General features: G+C 40.6%; 2 protein-coding genes across 2 annotated transcripts in view; both read left to right on the plus strand.

Annotated features, from left to right (window-relative positions):
• Window positions 1-6929, plus strand: part of LOC118409912 — a gene marked incomplete in the record, with an annotated part of 20003 nt that extends 13074 nt beyond the window's left edge. Inside the window, 4 exon segments of the mRNA XM_035811294.1 lie at window positions 330-466; window positions 1261-1367; window positions 3219-5100; window positions 5527-6929. Coding sequence (XP_035667187.1) covers window positions 330-466; window positions 1261-1367; window positions 3219-5100; window positions 5527-5601 — 2201 coding nt within the window.
• A 2775-nt stretch (window positions 6930-9704) lies between these two features.
• LOC118409948 (TLC domain-containing protein 4-B-like) overlaps window positions 9705-13802 on the plus strand; it is an 8657-nt gene continuing 4559 nt past the window's right edge. Inside the window, exons 1-3 of the mRNA XM_035811362.1 lie at window positions 9705-9937; window positions 11899-11988; window positions 12550-12608. Of these exons, the coding sequence (XP_035667255.1) occupies window positions 9747-9937; window positions 11899-11988; window positions 12550-12608 (340 nt within the window). The 5' untranslated portion in view covers window positions 9705-9746. The remainder of the gene's footprint in view (window positions 9938-11898; window positions 11989-12549; window positions 12609-13802) is intronic.

Raw genomic sequence — 13802 nt, forward strand, 5'->3', positions numbered from 1 at the left:
AAGTTTAGCATGTAGAGCTGACATCTCACCATGGGGTTTGACACCACAGATCCATCTAATCATGGCGTTGCAGCCACTGAAAAAAAAACCATATGCTTCATCTCAATAAGCTGGGCGTTGGATTGCACTGCACATGTGTAGCAACATGCATTGTGGTTAATATGTGAAAGATAGACCTCTAACTTAGATAGTAAGTAGTTCTTGTTTAGACTGTGCTCAGTGCATGTCCAATTTTGTTTTTTGTCTCAGGGGCCTTTTGACATACATTTTCCTGTGTATGAGCGGTTTAATTTGTGAACTGTTGAGGATAACTTTCCCTTTCCCTCCAGGCAGTGGACCTGTGTATGAGGAAGTGTGGGAGGAGTCAGAGTGGGAGGAACAACACCAGGCCCCTCCAACATCCCAAGCCTGGAGGAACACCAAACCTGCCCCTCCACCTGCTGTCAACCGCTGGCAGGAAAGACTGGTAAGCAACTTCACTTGGTACTTGTGACGTCCAGTCGTTCCTAATGTGTACTAATTTTGGTGACTACAGTGCTTCCTTTTTAGATAGTAATCCGAGGGCTTGAAATGTCAACTGCATATTTAGATTAGTCTGGGTAAATTGTAACCTGGCGCATCCCCGTCTTGTAATTAGCCAGCGAAAGGGTATGTCACCCCGTAAGGGGCGGTATCACCCTGTCGTGTGTAAACATGTGCGAACATGTGTGATCACGTCGACCGATGATGATGATGATGATGTAACCCAAGATATTTCTGATGTCAAGCACTCCTGATGAATATGTCAAGACATGCTGACCATTTTGTAGTAGAACATAAACTATGCAAAGAGAGAGCTGAACATGAAACTTGCAGTTTGTTTCCCAACTCATGCACCATAAACATATTTGCTCTTAGGCCTAGTAAAAAAATGCATTTCCTGTTTACCGACCTATCCTAGAAAAATGTCAACCCTATCTTTTTAGGGGGGGGGGGGCGTAGCAGAGTCAAATAGTTTCCAGTTCAAATGTTTATTTAGCCTGCTTCCTATTCAAGTGAAAAAATGGCTTGTCCAGTCAAATGAAGGGTAGATGTCTCCACAGATTTGTAACCATTATACACAAAATGAATGGTACAGGTAAACTGTGTCTGGTACAGATGGTTTGGAATGTTACCTGCACAGGTATGTATGGTATGTAGAAAAAAGTGAAACAAATCCTGGTGTTTATTCATGGATTGTTGATTTGTTATCTCTTACATGTATTGTTGATTCTTACACAGGAGTTGATGTCCCTCTGCCCGAGAACTGAGCAGGATGAAGAGGAAATGTTAAGGAAAGCGATCGAGCTCAGTCAGCAACAAGCCCTGGAGGATGAGCATCGCAGACAGTAAGTTGTCATGAAACTTCTTCAAAATAATCTCTAACTAGAGTTCCACGAACACATACCTTTGCCAAATAAACCAGGTTTGTTATGCAGAATGATGTCTGTAGACAAATGCGTTACTCATTTCATTTCTTTATAATCATATGCTTGGAGTTGGTTTATAAAATTTTGGCATTGACTATGCAAATTAGATCCCAAGTTACAATCAATTGATATCAAATTGTAGCAAGCATTACTTAAGCTATTAGCATACCAAAAATCATGATGATCCTTTGATCCATTCTTGACTTATTCTCTTTCAAAGTCTTTAAATACACCTCTTACTCTCTTCCCTCTTTCTCAGTTACATATGTGACAACTTTCATTGATGAAAGTACTATAATGGAATACAGTGGATTTATGAACATTTCCTAATCAATTATGCAAATTAGCTGTTAATTTGCATAATAAGTATCACATTATATAAGTCTTCACTTAGGCTATCTACATGCCAAAAATCATGACGATCCGTCAACACGTTCATATTTTCTCATTAATTATGCAAATGAGATCATCATTTGCATGGTAAATATGTATTGACATTTCTCTCTTTCTCAGCTACATATGTGACAAGTTTTAAAGTCCTATCATGGAATGTAGTGAATTTATAAATATCCTCATTAATTATGTAAATTAGCTGTTGATTAGCATAATTGGTATCTCATTATGTAGGTCTTCACTTACGCTACCTACATACCAAAAAGCATGATGATCCGCCAAAATGTTCATATTTTCTCATTAATTATGCAAATGAGGCCATCATTTGCATAATTGATATCTATCAACATTTCTCTCATTCCCAGCTACATATGTGACAAGTTTGAAAGTCCTATCATGGAATGTAGTGGTTTTATAAATTTTCCTAATTAATTATGCAAATTAGCTGTTGATTTGCATAGTTAGTATACCATTATGTAAGTCATCACTCATTCTATGTACATACCAAAAATCATGACGATTCGTCAACACGTTGTAGAGTTATTCTCGTCCAAAGTTTGAAAGGAAACCGGCGCCTGCAGTTCCAAAAAAGCTGCTAGGGGGCCCAAACTCCCAGCACTTACTCTCTGCCTCAAGGGCTATCTACCACTCGAAAATCATGATCACAGCATCCAGAACAGGAGATATCAAAAATTGAGGTTCTGCTGCAGTACCTTAGCAAGCCGCTAGGGGGCCCATTATCGAACTTGACCTTCGTTTTCCCGACCCCTACCCACCTACCAAATATAATCGGGATACATCAAAGGCTTCTCGAGTTATGCTGTTAACACACACACACACAGACACACACACAGACTCACAAGCCTAAAACATAACCTTAGCCATTCTGGCAAAGGTAATAACAGCCTCGTTCAACATGTGTGTCCTAAGCTGTTTTTAGTTTAAAGTGAAGGTTTATTGCTCGGTGAATATTTTGTCAGGTTCCTTAAGCATGGGTTAGATGGGTGTCTTCATAAAAATCAAGCAGTAGGTGAAATCTTATGTTAGATTAAGTTGAATAAGATTTCTAATACATACAGAGTCTAACAAACAGATTTTTACTCTTCCTCTTCTGAAAACCCTTGTGGTCCCATTGCAGTGGCTAGGGACATCTTCATAATGTAGTTTTTAAGGCACAGTATCATTTCGTAGGGTACTGCTCAGTGCATACAAGACTCGACTTCTATTCTAAAGGCTGTCTAATGCTAGTTTATTAATACAAACATCATCACACATCATGCTTCTCGATTGATGACATAACATTACTGTTGTAGGATAAGAAATGCTTCCTTTCGTGTTTTTTACTTTACCAACTTTTTGTTCCGTCTAACTTGCCAGGGTGAAGTTTGAGAAGATGATAGAAGAACAGAAGAGGAAACAGAATACGTTGGCAGCTGACCAGTTTCCCTCCATCAGTGCACAGTCCAGGAGAGATCAACCTTACAACATGGCTAGCCAACAGGACTTTCCACCAATAAGAAATGGAACATCTACGGATGTTAGACAAGCAGGGTCCAGCTTTGCAACTTGTGCCAGAAAGTCAAAGGCCCAATGCCTAGAAAGTCTGCCAAGGTCCCATGTTGGGATGGGTATGCCAGTCAGTGAGGATTGGGAATCAGATCTAACAGAGGTAGTTCCCCACCCACCCCCGACAAATGAGATTACAGGGCAACATAAACCCATGCAGAGACCCAGTAGTTCTCTGTCATCAGCCAATCCCATTCCTCACAACACATCAACGAAGCCAAACCTTGTAAATCCAGACGATAACGTTACTGAGAACACCACGTGGCTTCTCTCTGGGAAGTCTGTATCAGACCAAACGTGGGAAGCCACTGGAGATGAAGCTGTTTCTAGAGAAAGTGTGAAAACGGACAACTTTGGTTGTTTTGGGTCAGCTGGCAAAAGGGTGTCAATCTCAAGCAGCGACGATAGTGGAGGTACCATCTTTCACAATACACCCCACCATGGTGGGAACACAGACAGAAAGGACAATGGACATGTGTTCAGCAGTTCCAATGTAGATGTGAACATTGTAAGTCAAAGTGAACAGGCTACTTTGACAAGTAAAACAAGTGGCCTTGATTGCCCCAGGGAGAATGGTCCAGCCAGGGAAATATTCCCCAATGTACAAAAGAGTCCACCAAAGAGGCACCTGTCTGGTTGTGGAGACTCAGAAGACAGCAACAAGTCTCTCAAGGCAGAGGCAAGATGTGCATTCGCAGGAAATCCCTCTGCTGTCTTCCCTTTTAGTGCAGCACATCCAGAAGGTTTCTCCCAACTCAGGAATATGGCAGCTCAACCACAAGTCAGCGCACCCCCAGGTTTGCCTGCTCCTCCAACCATTCCAGGAGTGCACATCAAGGTCCCTTCTGGGTTTAATGAGCCTGAGATTGGTCCTTTGAGGAACCCGTCTCCTCCCCAGTCGGACAGTGTAGGTGTGAACAACTCCTTCCCTCCTCGGATGACTCCGCTTCCAGTGGCCGTGCCACCGCCTGGCGTCCTGCCAGGTATTCCACCCACCATGTTCCCTCCCTACCCTGGCTACCCAGCATTCCCAGCTTACCCCTTCCCCGGCATGTACCCCTACCTCCCCATGCCAGCTATGCAGTCCCCTGTGTACATGTACTCCCTCCAACAAGTGCAGCGCGGGATAGGCAAGTTGTCCAGCAATGGTGGAGAAGGAAAGAAGGATGACGAAGATAACCATCAAAAGGCGGCAAGTTACTCAGGAACTCCCGTTCACCCTACACAGGCAGGTCCTGTCCAGGCAGCTAACACAGCAGCATCCTCAGGGAATCCCACTGCAGCCAACTCATCTACAACCACACCGCACATGGTGCCCTCTGCTCCTCAATCAAACCATAGTAGCATAAATGGGCTTGAAGACTTGCAGGGAAGACATCAACTTCCCCATCAATATCCCAAGTGTAGGAGTGATGATGATGAAACAGCAAAAAGTGAAGAAACTTTTGACAGGAACACACCCTACAACATGCAGTCTGTTGATAGTGAGGAAGATACTGTTGCACACAGAGTGACCAAGAGGACAGCTGGGCATTCCAGGTGGATGGGAAGTAGACCCTCTTCTGTTCGCCATGCTAAAGAGGAGGCCGCTGATGGAAGATGCGAGACCAGTGCTGCTGCATTGGAAGGAGACTCCAAGAGAGAACCGACAAAGACTGGTGGTCTTTACAACAGAATGAGGACAACTTTCAAGGTAGAAATTGCGTTTCAGTTCTCAGTTGTGACAAAATTCCAAGGCTTTTCAGAAAAACAGCTGGTAACCCTTAATTGTTCTTTTCATTTCAAGTACGGTATTATATATTTGTTGAAAATAGCTCAAAAAGTGCAATGAATATAAGATTGAAAGAGTTACATAGAGTAAGAACGCAATACACATAAAAATACAAAACAGGTGATGGTAAACAAGTGTAAACCAGTTGGTGTTCAATGATAACAATAACCAACCTGCACCATCAACTATAATAATATAAAAGTGAACAATTTCTAAAATATCACAAATTTGTATTATGAAAGCAAAGTTGATCCTCATAGTAAAAAGCTTAGGGTACTGTCATTGTGTTGCTATGTGTATACAAAGTCTGAAATTTGCAGTATTACAGACCATGCTTGTATTTTGCAGAGAGCACCTGTGGCACCAAGATTTCAACGGTTGCAAGACCAGCAGCAGCAAAGGGACAGGCAACAAAAACCATGAGCTACAAGACCTGATTTTATGACTAAGGCTTCAGTAAGGATGCTAGCTAAGACAGTTATTAAAGTGGAAGCTACATGTATGAGTATGACTATACAAAGCTTTATAGATATGTGGTAGTCTTTTATTGAGGACAGATACATTAGATATACGACACAGACAACAGTGCTTTGTTTTTCCTTTTATGGAAACATAGGAACCTAAGATGTAAAGACTATTACTGCTTGTTTGCTGATGGAAGAGATGAAGAGCAGCTAGGTTGTTCTTCTGGGGATGGCTTTCCTATCCCTCTAATGTGAAGGTTCCATGGCCAGCTTTGGGTGTGAAGGTTCACACTACATTCCTGTGCTTAGGTAAAGTTTACAGCCAGAGAAGTCTTTTTGGGGGGGGGGGTGATAACCAGCTGACACAGCGGGGTCAAAATAAAAAAAAACTTTCAAAAAATATCAATATGAAACTCATACAGACTTAAATATATGCACAAGTGTGATTGGGCCCTTATGTTAGCAGCAATATCAAAGGTTGTATTAGAACTTAGTATTTACCATTTTGTTCAATATAGTCATTATTAATGTTGTGTATTTGTAGTAGCTAACATTTAGTTTTGTTGACAGAATAGTTTTGATTCAAGGTTTCTGTTTTGTTGCTCCAGCAAAGACTACTACAAGCATGCATGACTAGTGCTCAAATTGGTGTGGTCTAACATTTCACTGTACTGCATTTCTCAGTTTCACATGAGGTATATGCTCTTTTGATCTCCTTGTGCCAAAAGACTTTTTAAGTTATAAATAAAGACTGAACTCAACCAACACTCGGAAGCATGGGGACTTACTCAAATTGTAGGCTGACTCAGCCTTGTTCACAGAATGGCCCGTCTATGCAGCTACTTCTAGGACATGACATTAGATTTAGAGACATGTTACTGCAGAAACTGGTTGTGATTGCTAGATAACCAATGTCGCCCTGCCGTCCCTGTTTAATGTTAGGTGGCAGGCTTTAAAGTAAACAGCTTCCTTCACTCTATTGCAAAGAAATCTGTCTTCAAATGTAGGATTTTCACTTTGTCCGGCAAAACAGTGTCCTGGAGATTCTATGTGAATATGTTTAGATACTTTATTTGGAGAGAAAAATTGCGTAAATCCCAATTTGTGCCAGTTTTTGTTCTGTTAAGTTCAGTCTTCTTTCATAATGTCATTTACCAATGCAGATGAACTATCGTGGTAAGATTTTTAATTTGATGAATATGGTACACGTAAATGCATTTTGATAGGGCTGAAAACAAGTCAATGAGAGGACATTTGGCAAATAAAACAGAAATGTTGGAATGGTAACTTCTTTGTATTTGTGTGATACATACTTAAATTCTGTATTACACTTCTGTAAGATCAGGGTGTGCTACCGGGTAGTAGGAAATTAGGACAAAACCCCTTCGAATGCTGAAAAATCTTACTACATTTTGTATTTTTTTATTGCATCAAGTTGTGTATAAACAAATACTTCCTTTTCAAAGACAGATGTACAACGCCTACCCACATGTTGGTGGCCTGCATCAGGGCCAGCTGAACTGTGTGGTGATTCTGTTAGATGATGATACTGAATACCATTGCAGTCCATTCAGAGCCAGAGCTTCTGATTATATTTTGCCAGATTTGCATGCACACACAGACAAATAATAATGTACCTCCATTTCCATAGAGATGATGATAAAGGTATTGTCTGTTCAGGCAAAGAATTTATCTTTTTTTCAGAGTTGAAATGAAGCTGTCACATGTCATTCCTGTGTGTATATCATCCACAGTCATTTAAAGGTCACTAGCCAGCAGAAATGTCATGCATTTTGGGCCGTGAATTGAGCGTCCTTTTCAAAGTAACCTGGCCATTAATTGCCAAAGTCTAGTTTATGTAGTAGGTCATATGGTATTGACTTTAGAATCCCATGTTGTGTTGTTAAAACGTACTTTGGCACACTTAACTTCAGTGGGTCACTGCATTTGGATGACCTAAAACACAGCACAGTATTAAACACAGTATAAAAACACCAGAAAAACGGAAATACCCAATAAAAAGGTTTTCAAACGTTCCTCCAAATACTAGTACATGTAACTACATCCATACGCCATTTGAAAGCCGAATCAAGGCATTGTGCGTTTTTTTTTTTCACGCTATTGAGAGCAAGGTAGCTATTTAGGTTGATTCTATCAAGCAGTTGGTGATATTGTCAAGCAAAGGCGCGTGCCTGTGCTTTGTCCCTGTGGGGGTCAGTGTTGTTAAATCGGATACAATTGCCCAAGTAAGTTAGACACCCGATCAGTATCGGCCAACAGTAGTGGTTATGCAAGCAGGTGTTGATGTGAAAGAGCGTAATACAGTACTATGTTTTCTGACGGGTCAAGCCTTTCTATCAGTTCTCCACCTTATTTTATAGGCAGTCAGAAAAGCGTTGTGATTCTTTAGTGCTTCCCGCGATATCTGCTTGGAGTACCAGTCGTAGCCTTAGGCTTAGCCCCACATTGCTCCTAGTACCGATCGGCCAGGCCCTACGGAAGAGGGCCCAATCAGCGAGAAGCAAAGTGTGTAAGTAGTCTCACGTGGTATGAAGAAATTGAGATGTCCATTCAGAAAATACAACAACATAACGCATTGTGCTAGAAGTACCCTACATGTAGCAACAAAAATATGCACAAACTACTGCACTTAATGCTACTTTTAAAACGCCGCAGACGCCCACCTCTCGCCACGTAATTAATGAAGAAAGTTATACATTATATGGCAAGGAACTGTCAGCATGGTTGGTACCCGGTACCCATATATGCGCACCGCAACTTGCGCAAGTTTATGGCTTGCCATTTCCTCAGGCCATTTCTATGTTTGCTATCTAGCCTGGGTCCCATCCGATTACCGCGGGCTCCTAATACGCTGAAACATATTTTTTTTTCAGAGTAGCGAAGATAGGCCTGAGCCCGTTCGTAATCGGGTATCACCCAGGCTGTATTTGCCATGCATAAGGTTTTTAATGGTCACAAAGGGAGAAAAGATTAGTCATTTAGTGGATCTTTTACTTTAGTCTTTACTCTCCACGAGTTGATCATGAGTTGATTTGAGATAATTACTATCCATAATTAATGGCAGAGATGATCTTCCCCAAAACGTCTGCTTGGAGGGTAAATGGGTCTTTTCGTCACCCTGGCAACTACAGAATCAAATTCTTTTGCTTTTGTCTTACAGAACTAACATCAATTCCCATAATTCAAAAGGATGCCATAACACCGCCACATAAAAGAAATCATGAATTTAAAGTGATTTAAAGAAATGTATGATGACCAATGTAGCATCGCCGGTATTTAGGTGTTCAATACAATCTTGAGAAGGCCCCTAATATATCAATGTTTTTGTGGTGGCAGTATTTTTATGGCTCCCGGTGGAATTATGAGAGTTGATGGTAACGTTATGTCCTCACGGTGTGGCGGTTATATTGGGTGATTGGGTGTTTCTAATATTAAACATTGACCCGAGGGATTATCCAGGCAAGTATGCCTATTCTCAAAGCAGAGGTTGGGGCGCGTAGATAGTAGTGGTCGAGATCTTTACTGCCTCGCGAGCGAGTAAAAATCCGCGACCGTCCAACCTCTGTCTGGAGAATAAAGATATGCCCAGAAAACTCCAAAACTGTGCAGAACTCTCCTTCTCACTTGCGTATCAAGAATTGATTGTCGATGTCACGTCACAGGTTATTCTAGATTCGACACTTTACCCAATGGCATGCACATGACTGTGACAGGCACCATGCACACAGTGGACCGGCCAGAAACCCCAACGGTACATCTGCTTGGTCGGATTAGTTTACGAGCACAGCGTGACTGAGAATGCGGATCACGCGATGTATGGTGTGTTGCATTGCTTCGGGTCAGGTCATTTGGTGAGGGGTTTTCTATAATTGAAAGATTTAATGAATGAGCGTATTTCTACAAAAGACACATTTTCATACTCATGACATATAAAGTATTTTGTTACAAAGACATCTTTTAATACAATAACGACTTGGAGATGAGTTGAGGGAATGAAATTGAATCAATCACATCTAAGGGACCCCGTAGTAGAAATGAACCCGCCACTCGGCCCATTCTCAGACTTGTCAACCCGCCGACAACATGTCAGAAACCGGCGCCCTGCCCATCACTGACAAGTCGCCTTCCAACGTCAGCTACCTCACGACTGTCCTGTGCGCCATTGTCGTGTACTTCTGTGTCTTCAAGTTCGTGTCGCCATGGTTGCTTCGAGCCGTTTTTGGAAAGCGTTACGCGGCGCTTCCGGGTCCCAAGAGAAAATTTCTAGACGAAGCGTGAGTACAGAAATATATAGAGTAAACGTCACCCCGAATGGCGTGGACTGGTCGATTATACATTTGCCCTTTGTACTTATCAAATAGTCAAAGGTACGGACAGTATTCTATACTGGTTCACGTGTTAAAAGGACCGGTCGCCATTGCAAATACTGTACACGTGCTCATCGCACATAATTGAATGTAGCCGTCACGGTCATTCAAAGAGAAGAGGTTTCGCCCCAAGAACAAACATAATTTGAATACGAAGGAACAAACCATTTCAGGCAACCTTCTACTCCATTCAGCTATAATCAGCTGATCTACACAATGTCTACTTCTGCTATGACTACACGTTGTAAACGCCCATTCAGAGAAATAGGCAAATAGTAATCCAGACATTAACATATCGACGTTGCACACCAAGAGCGGAGAAAGGTCAACATGACACGTCCTCCTCTAAAACAAGTGCTTTTAAAAAAGCTGGCATTTTGCCAATGTTTGCGTGTGTGAACGTTTTTTTCTAGTTATTAGAATGTCATATAAATAGAACAGAGTAACTAAACCTGATATTGGCGCATGGAGAGATTCACATATGTGCCTGAATCTAGATCTAGACGCCACCTGTTAAAATTTGCGTGAACTGCAGCAAATTTCACTACACTGCCTGTTTTTGAGTGAGCTCTGTTGCGGGGCATTTTTAAGTTTTTTTTTTTAATTTTTATTTCTATTCGGCAAAAAAACGAAGCGGCGAATCCGTTAACCAAAGAAATAAATTGGTGTGGCCAAATGGATGTAAAAATTAGTATTTTAATGGATGTAAAAAAGAAAAAAAAAAAAATCTACCTCCCCGGATTCGAACCGGGTGCATTGGTTTAGAATGCGTAAACTTTAACCACTGCGCCAGTGCGAACATGTTGGAAAATTCCTGTTTTAACAGGTTTAGAAATGTTTGGCATGGATTGAACAGGTCCGTTCATCTCAACATCACAACGGCGACTATTCTGGCCTCAGAGCATTTTGCCGCTAAGGCGGCAAAATGCAAAAAGTGATAGCCCTGCTTACTTACAGATGGAAACTGGGAAGATTAACTTAGGCCACAGCAAGTAAATTTTATGGATGACATCAGCGTGCGCATTAATTTCGCCTGATTTCAGAAAAAAAAATTTTTTTTTTCTTCTGCAGGGATGGTCAACACGACGATAAAGTACCAAAATGAACAAATATGTTGTATTGTAGCCTAATAATTGTACTTGTAGAAGTGACACTTGCGAGGTACCCAGGGCTGTAGTTGTAGAAATGAAACTTATTGGATAGTTGTAAAAGTGACACCAATATGGAAGCCATGAGTGTGGTTATCAACTTTGTTGGTGATGCCAGTCTACCACACTAGTGTCACTTTTACCACACCAGTACATGTCTTGAATACAGGAATGAATGCCTTGTTGGCTCTGATACCATGTTTTGCCCCTTTAATTCTTGTTGCAATATTCATCACAATTTTATGGTGCCTATTTTTGAAAATGTAGCCATCTTGTTTTTTTTCACCCATCTTGTTTGTTTTTTTTGCCCTATCACACTATTTTTGCAGTCTGTAGAGGATGTCATCCATAAAATTAACTTGCTGTGGCCTTAAGGAGCCAACACATTATTTGCCCCTAGGCGACTAGGTAAATTTTGTTACACCTCAATTCGTAGCAAAAGCTCACATGGCTCATAGCGAGTTGACCAAATTTTGCATAATTGCCGTCCTTGAATTTACAACCATGTGATTAGGGTTCCGTCAGAATTCACTGTATAGAGATGTCATGACCTGCAGACTTATAGAAGACATGGGTAGAATTGTTTTCACTACCTTCAAATATGCACTCAATCCTAGCAATACTCAAACCTTGCAATACCTTTGCAATTAGCCATAGGGCATGTGCTTGCAGTTAACTTGTTTTGATTGGTATTTCATGACACTATCTTTTCATCTACAGAGGAGCATGCACCTGTTTCTCCACAGTGATGGGCTGCTGGGCTCTGTATATACACTACTTGGACACACACATAAACAGCACTCTACTTCGGTAAGATTCACAGCAAATATGTATTGAGTCAACTACAGTTAAGAAATTTATTTGTGATGGGATTTTCTTTTGTGGTCGGAGGGAAAGGGGGTCTTAGGGGTGTTACTAGAAATCATAATCATATAATGAAAATACACATATGCCGTGTCATGATTCTGATCATGAGTAGAACTGCAAAAGTAAAACTACTTCCAAATTTGTTACCTTGAAAATAACACCAGTTAATCTAATTGTCGGGCACTTATAAACATCTGATTTGCTATAAACCCCCCACCTACACCTAACCTATATGTCCATGTCCATGTCCATGACTGGATTAGATGGAATTACTTACTATGTCACATTTGGGGCTGCATTTATGTTCCTGCAGCCCAATTTAGTGGGGAGAAGTAGTTCCAGTCATTATTGCTCTGAGCAAATTGAGTGCCAAAAATTGCAATGTACAATGTACTTATTGTATACCGGACAACAGTGTAAAAATGAACTCCATTGATTTATTATAGAACCTGATGATAATATTCAATTACAACAACAACTGTAAATATAACTTGTGTGTTGCAGCTATGACTATCCTCCGGTGCGGCACAACTGCTGCATCTTGCTGGGATTCTCCATTGCTGGTATCTTGGTTTCTCTAACTAAGTCTTGTGTCAGTCTCCCCCAAGAGCTGGCCAAGTCTTAACCATGCATTTCTCAGTTTTACATACCAGACGTAATAAAAAGAATGCCATTATTCATATCTTGAATGTACTTTTCAGGACATGACTCAAACTTTGGCACTAACTATTTAAGAGAGACCTTGTCTTCCTAGTTTTTACGTTTTTGCCATTAAGGTATTCAGGTTGGCTAAATTGGCATTTTGACCTTCCGTTGTTTTCTCATTAATGAATTAAGAAGGTATGGAGTCTTAACGAATATTGATAGATGGACATGACAGAATTCTAAATCTGATTTTTCTTTGGCCATATTGATGACGTCATCAGGTTTTATTGCCCCTAATATTATTTTTTTAATGACAAAATACAGCACTTTGACACGTACCACTGCTATTAAACTATGTTTTTAATGTGCATAATGATGAAAGCTACAAACTCAAGGTTGTGCAAATTGATATCTACTTACTATCTGTAGTTATTAAAAAAATGATTTTTTTTAATTAGATGAAAACTAATATTTCTAATTACTACAGATCATTAGTCGATATCAATTTGCGCAACCATGGGTTTGTAGCTTTCATCATTATGCACATGAAAAACATAGTTTTATTGCAGGGGTATGTACCAAAGTGCTGTATTTTGCCATTGAAAAAAATGATGTCAGGGGCAATAAAACCTGATGACGTCATCAATATGGCCCCCAAAAAATCAGATTTAGAATGTTGCCATACCCATCTATCAATATTCGTTACAGCTCTATTCTTTCTTAATTCATTAATGAGAAAACAATGGAAGGTCAAAATGCCAATTTAGCCAACCTGAATTCCTTAACCAGTGCACAGAAAGCTGAAATTCATTTTTTTTTATATTAATGGGTCTGGTATGTTGTCTATGTGGCTGCTATTATTTTGATATAATTGCTAAATGCCTGCTTCTTTTTCATATTCCCTCTGCTTGCCTGCTCCATGATTTTCCTGCAAAAATCCTGATCTATTGAATTGGACTGATACATCATCAAAGGTTTTATCAAATGCTAAAGGCTGGACCTGAAACAAATAAGAATGGTTTTGTTGCATGAAAGTTTATCTGTGTTTGTAGTTGAAGTCTAGCCTGAGTATCATCCTCCGTAGTAACCGCTGGCTCACGACTTTCGCTTGC

This window comes from Branchiostoma floridae, chromosome 2, assembly GCF_000003815.2.
Source record: "Branchiostoma floridae strain S238N-H82 chromosome 2, Bfl_VNyyK, whole genome shotgun sequence".
In the NCBI taxonomy this organism is placed as follows: domain Eukaryota; kingdom Metazoa; phylum Chordata; class Leptocardii; order Amphioxiformes; family Branchiostomatidae; genus Branchiostoma; species Branchiostoma floridae.